We start from the raw sequence: 6,290 nt of genomic DNA, 5'->3' as shown, positions 1-6,290 counted from the left end.
GGCTTGATCACCAATTTGGTCTGTCTTAAAAAGAAAGACAAGGACACAAACATCACCAAGAGAAAGCTATCACTTTGATGCTCTCATCTCAACGTCCTTTGCACTAAAATGCATTTTAACGTGAATTGCCATTTCAATCCATTATTCTAATTGTTTTGTCTACTGTCACCAGTCTCCACCCTTAAATACTTCACCTCATCCAAAATTTGCAATTTAACTATTACCATCAAATCTAGTTCCAGACATATGCAGAGATTTGTAATCCATGGAACATAATCTTATAACATCTTAAAACAGAAGTCAAACATTTCTGTTTGATTCAGGCACAACATACTTTGTTTTTTTCTCTAAAATGACCCACATTTTTTTTAAAGCTATTTGATAATTCATTTTAGATATTTAATATATATCTATGAAAATTTGTCCAAATTCAATATTCTGTTTACTCCCTTGAAGTCACTAACCATTTTCATGCATTGAAACCACTGAGACTGTGTGTATGCACTTTATCATTTCCCAGAATCCCTTTAAATTTTCAGGTAACTATCCCATTTAAGTGTTTTAGAATACCAGTGCATGTGAATTTTAATATAGTTTTCATCATGATATGCTTAAGTGTACCCAGGCTCACTGGTTTCAAGATTCCTGACACTCACTACAAATAATATTTCCACAGTACTTCCCCAGCACTGAAATGTGTTTATGATGAATAGCTTGATGGGTTGAGGGTGCCCAATCCATCACTGTATTGCGATGTTGAAAACAAGGCTCACTGTTATACTTCACACCAATCCATAAAATTGTTGCTAACTATTTTTAATTTGCAATGGATTTTGTGTCTTAAAGATAATAAGACAGTGGAGGATGGATTTGAATTTTGTGGGATAGTGTAATACAGATGCTGGTGAATCAGCAGCCTGATGTACATTTCTCCTGATTTTAGTGGAGGTTGGAGAATGGTGTCATCTTCAAACTAAGAATTTGGAAGGAAGCCTGTAGCAATCTCTGAGGTATTGCAGCGATGTGTTTATATGAGTTACTACTGAATTATTACTTAAGAGCTATATGAAGGACAGGTAAGTACATGTAGAAAGAAATCCCTGTGTGTAACATAACAAGCAGTTCTTCATCTTTATGGTCCATGTGTTTACAGCTGGAGCTTTGATAGTAAATATAACATGCTAGCCTCAGACTCACTCTCCATCGCAAGTACATCAAGGCTAATGGAATGACAATTCTACTTTGTGAGATATGGACATCAAATGGATCCTATTTATGCCAGATTTTGGAGACAAACAGAACAGAACAGTCATATCAATGCACTTTTTCTCAAAGGCTTTTTAAAATTTTTTTCCCCACCAATTCAACCATCCAGGTACACATCTTTAATTAATTCATAATTACAATTGATTTAATTGATAACAAACATTCAGTATACAAGATGTTCTCAGGTTCTTTGGAACAAAATAATAAGGGATTCAAATGAAGACACTTAATTCATCCAATACTTTATTAAAAATTATTCGCTGAATGCAACTGGACAGAACAGATAGTGTTTTCTTGTTTTAAAAACAAGTAAAAGCTCTGAATATATTGTTAAAATTTCTTTCCTTTTTAAAAAAGCAGATTAAACTGAATTCACTGCTTTAATGTCAAAGGTCCCTATTACTTGTTTCAAAATGTTTACTTGAAACTATCAAAAATTAAGCAATGTATTAAATGTAGCAAATATCAGCATTTTATAAATTATATTTTTAATATTATGTGTAGCAATGCATTACAGATCAGAGAAAGTTGTTTTAAAAATGATTTTCTTAACTTTTGCAGGAAACTTCAAAGTCAGGTTTATCATGAGACTATATTGGAAATGTGCAGAGAAAATGAGATGCTTTCGGAAGCGCTCAACGATTCCAGTGTTGGCCCTCCTTGCAATTTGTCTCCTTTGCCTGAATCTATATATGGAAGAGGACAGATACGTAATGGTAAGAAATACAAATGGGGAGGACAGCTTTTAATATTTGATCGTAGTAACGTTGAATACTTTTATTCGTAAGTCAAACAGTTATTTTAATTCTGTAAAGCTAGTGTGTTAGTTCTATTGGATAAAAATTTCTCAGTAATTTCAGTAGATATAATTTCAAAAGGGACTTGATGGATAATTTTGATTCAAACTGGAACTTTAAAAAATCTGTAGGACATTAACTTAATGTTACTAACCTGCATAGTTCACTCTGTAGCTCTGACTTTAAACTGGCTTGTAAAGGCTGAGAATTGCATTCTCTTCATTCCCTGAATTGGTAAGCTAACAATAGTTTCCTAGTTTCCTACAAAACATGCAGGGCAGTCAGATTCTGGGAGGAAGTTAGTGGATGAAAAGTGGATTCACGTGCTGGGTGCACTCCACCCACAAACCCCTCAATTTTGCCAACCTGAGGACTGTTCAGACCTTGGACCTGTTTCTATGTTGAAATCCTATCAGTTAATGCCATATCCAACGTTAATGCACTAAAGTTAAGTGTTCAGATCCGGTCTGCAGTTAATAACCTGGGTTGTATTTGGCAAAACTCAAAGGATTCTGAGTATAGTTTCAGTAAGAAAGAGCTTATAAAGTTGTCTTGGAACTGAAAACCATATGGGATGTATGAGGTACAAGAGTTTTGACTATAGTGGGAAACATACGATAATGTTTTAAGTTTGCATTATTTCTTACACTGAAATTACAATGATCTTTCTTATTATGCAGGAAGGAGAGCAGAGACTGGCAAGAGAAATAACTTCACATCAACTCAACTCAGAAAAATATGTCCATACATTCAAAGATTTAACTAACCTGTCAGGAGCAATAAATGTCACCTATCGTTATCTTGCAGGTTTCCCTATACCTAGAAAAAGTGAGTTTGATTCCTTTATGTATCCAGTGATTTTTATTAAAAGTAATTTGAATCAGAATGTATACTTGTATAAAACAATTAAAATTACATGTGATTTTAGTGATAACCCCTTTCTAATGTTTTGTGCAGAATACTTAACAATAGGACTATCATCAGTGAAAAGGAAAAGAGGTAACTACCTACTAGAAACAATTAAATCTATTTTTGACCAATCCAGCTACGAAGAACTGAATGAAATTGTAGTTATTGTACACTTAGCAGACTTTGACCTCTCGTGGTGTGAAGATGTTGTCCAAGATGTCTCCAGAAAATTTGGCCATCACATCATTTCTGGTCGATTGATGGTTATTCATACTCTTGAGGAGTATTATCCAAGTTTAGATGGCCTCAAAAGAAACTACAATGACCCAGAAGATCGTGTGAGGTTTAGATCTAAACAGAATGTAGATTACGCATTTCTGCTTAATTTCTGTGCCAACTTATCAGATTACTACGTAATGTTAGAAGATGATGTTCACTGCTCAAAAAACTTCCTATCTGCTATTAAAAAAGTCATTACCTCAAGAAAAGGCTCCTATTGGGTTACGCTAGAGTTTTCAAAATTGGGATATATTGGAAAACTTTACCATTCACATGACCTGCCTCGACTGGCACAATTTTTATTAATGTTTTATCAGGAAATGCCATGTGATTGGTTGCTAATTCATTTCCAAGGGCTGCTTGCTCAAAAGGATATCATACGGTTTAAGCCTTCTTTGTTTCAGCACATGGGATATTATTCATCATTCAGGGGAACAGAAAATAAACTCAAGGATGATGATTTTGAAGAAGATTCCTTTGATATTCCTGACAATCCCCCTGCAACGCTTTACACAAACATGAATGTGTTTGAACACTACGATCCTCGTAAAGCATATAGCAATGTAGATGAGTACTTCTGGGGAAAATCTACTTCAGCTGGAGAGTACTTTCTTATTGTGCTCGACAAACCGGCTAAAATCGACAAACTAAAAATCCAAACAGGGACTGATGATAGACAAAATGACATTTTGCATCATGGAGAACTAGAGGTTGGTCAAAATGTGCAAATGACAAAGAAAGGAAAGCAGTGTTCTAGCTATGTCAAACTGGGCGAGTTTCAACATGGAAATATTGATATTAAGGATATTGGTCACAAAGTTGAATTTGACATTCACTGCATTCGGATACTGGTAACAGAAAGCCAAAAGGAATGGCTGATTATCAGGAGCATCAGCATTTGGACCAATCAGCCGTCAAGTTAGACCATTCAATGCTATCCCATGGGAATTAATACATGAGTTTTTGTAAACCTGAAAACAAAATCAAGGCAGCTGATGAAAATTTGTCATGTAATAGTTTGCAATTTACCCTCCAAATTAAAAGAAAAATCCATGATGTGTATAGGGCAAGAATAAACAGTAGACTTGAACTATCATCCAGGAATATTTTTTAATGGAAATGGCTAGAAAAATGATGTTTGTGTTCCAAGGTAATCAGACTATATTCAGTCCAGTATAATGCTTAATATTTCATTATTTGCAAGTAGATTACTCAAACTATATTATGGTCTACCAGAATGCAAATAATCTCTCAATTTGGATTTTCTCTCTCTGTCACTTTAATGGATGGTTTTGCTGAACAAAATAGCTAATTTAATGCCTGTCCAGAACTAGCAGAGGGGGAGTTTCTGATGAATTATTAAACCTTTTTATGTTCGTATCCTACTTTGTAAATTCATACCTTTTCTTTCATTAATTTGTTTCTCCTATCAACTTGCATTGCTATTTCGATTATTCTTACAGATGTTTACAAATGAGATGGCAAACTAATCAGGATAATTCAGGTTATAAAAGAGCACATTTACTAAATCATTGCAACAAATTGTTAGTTTTCTTCAGCTGCTCAAGTTTTGTTTTTAATGTGTAACAGGATGTCTGCTTTGTAAAAAAAATTAATATGAGATCTATATATGTTCTTAGTAGTCTTGAATTAATTATAATATTTTACTGACAAAGTATCACACAGGCCAATTTCATAACTGAGGTTAAAATATAGGACAACATTTTTTCTGATTGTTTCATCATGAAAACAACTTGATTACCTGAGAAATTCAAAAACTCAGAGGTTTGATGCATACCATTGCATGGCAAGTCACTAGCAGATTATGGATTCCCATCCAGTGACAAGAAACTAAGATGCTGTGTGTACGATTACAAAAGAACCATTTTAAATGTAGGGCTTAAACTTGTAGGGCACTCTTGATGGGCTGAATGGCCACCTCAGTTCCTACATCTGATTGTCTTATGATCCAAATACTCCTGCCATATACACAGTCCAATTTTCTTAAAGGGAACAACTAACTTTCAAACAAATTCAATTTGGAGATACAATTACACTTCTAAATGTATGCCATACAGCACCAAATAGTGAAAAGACATAGAGGAGAGAAATTTACAAGGTGTGCAAAACTATACAGTAGTTATAATGGGGCTTTAATTATCCAAACATGGATTGGGATATTGAGAGTGTAAGGTCAAAGGGAGAGGAGCTTTAAAAAAATAAGTTCTGGACAAACTCAGCAGGTCAGGCAGGATCTGTGGACAGAGAAACAAAGTTAATATTTCAAGTCCAATGTGACTCTTTCAGAACTCTCTTGTTTCCTAAAAGTGTGACAGAGAGACAATTTTAAAAATGGGTGTGAGGAAGTATAATCAAGGTAAATGTGGGAGTCAGTTTGTAGTCGATACTAGTGGACAGCCTATCTCCAGAAATGGAAGTAGTCAAGTCAAGGAACAAAAGTGTCAGAGGCGGACCAGGTGAATTTGAGAGAAAGATAGAAATTGGAAGCAATATTGATAACTTTTTTTCTAATTACGGACAAAAGCAGGAAGCAGTGTTGATGTATTGGAGAAAGAGTTGTGAGAGAGGGCCCTGAGTAAGTCTGGGAAGTTTTCATATACCCCACAAATGGACAGGCATAACCCAGACTCATTTCTAAGGTTTCTAGAGTTTCTGAAGTATATTCAGGAAAATCTTCTCCATCAGTGTATTTCCAGTCCAAACAGCAAGAGATATTGCTGCATCTAGTCCTGGGGAATGAGGTGAGTCAAATAGATTAAGTAACCATAAGGGAACATTTAGGAAACTGAGATTATAGTGCAATGAGGTTTTGGTTAGCTTTAGAAAAAAACAATCAGGAGTAAAACGAATAAATTGGTGGAGGTCCAACTACAATGGAGTAAGAATGGATCTAGCCCAGATAAATTAGAATCATCAATTGGCAGGCAAAATTGTAATTGAATAATTGGCTGCTTTTAAAGGGAAGATCATTTGAGAACAGTTTTGATAAATTCCCGCATTGGAGAAAAGAAGAGAAAC

The 6,290-nt window shown here is 34.8% G+C and overlaps 1 protein-coding gene across 2 annotated transcripts; it reads left to right on the top strand.

Moving 5' to 3' along the window:
* The first annotated feature begins 1,276 nt into the window (after positions 1 to 1,276).
* mgat4c (mgat4 family member C) lies at positions 1,277 to 4,174 on the top strand. Of its 2 annotated transcripts, XM_020510213.2 has the most exons (4): positions 1,277 to 1,375; positions 1,828 to 1,982; positions 2,744 to 2,891; positions 3,021 to 4,174. In XM_020510213.2, the coding sequence occupies exons 2-4, from the start codon at positions 1,851 to 1,853 to the stop codon at positions 4,172 to 4,174; spliced, it is 1,434 nt and encodes a 477-aa protein (XP_020365802.1). In that variant the 5' UTR covers positions 1,277 to 1,375; positions 1,828 to 1,850. The 2 variants fall into 2 exon arrangements, with proteins under 2 accessions (XP_020365802.1, XP_020365801.2); XM_020510212.2 differs by lacking the exon at positions 1,277 to 1,375 and having other exon boundaries at positions 1,806 to 1,982.
* Positions 4,175 to 6,290: the final 2,116 nt, after the last annotated feature.

Source organism: Rhincodon typus, chromosome 18, assembly GCF_021869965.1.
Source record: "Rhincodon typus isolate 14 chromosome 18, sRhiTyp1.1, whole genome shotgun sequence".
Lineage (NCBI taxonomy): Eukaryota > Metazoa > Chordata > Chondrichthyes > Orectolobiformes > Rhincodontidae > Rhincodon > Rhincodon typus.
This window is presented reverse-complemented; position numbering and strand designations above follow the sequence as displayed.

Excerpts from the sequence above, each read along its gene's own strand:
- mgat4c (XM_020510212.2), top strand. The coding sequence starts at position 1,806 with ATGATTTTCTTAACTTTTGCAGGAAACTTCAAAGTCAGGTTTATCATG. Across the intron at positions 1,983-2,743 it reads AAGAGGACAGATACGTAATG|GAAGGAGAGCAGAGACTGGC; the intron begins GTAAGAAATACA and ends CTTATTATGCAG. Across the intron at positions 2,892-3,020 it reads TTTCCCTATACCTAGAAAAA|AATACTTAACAATAGGACTA; the intron begins GTGAGTTTGATT and ends TGTTTTGTGCAG.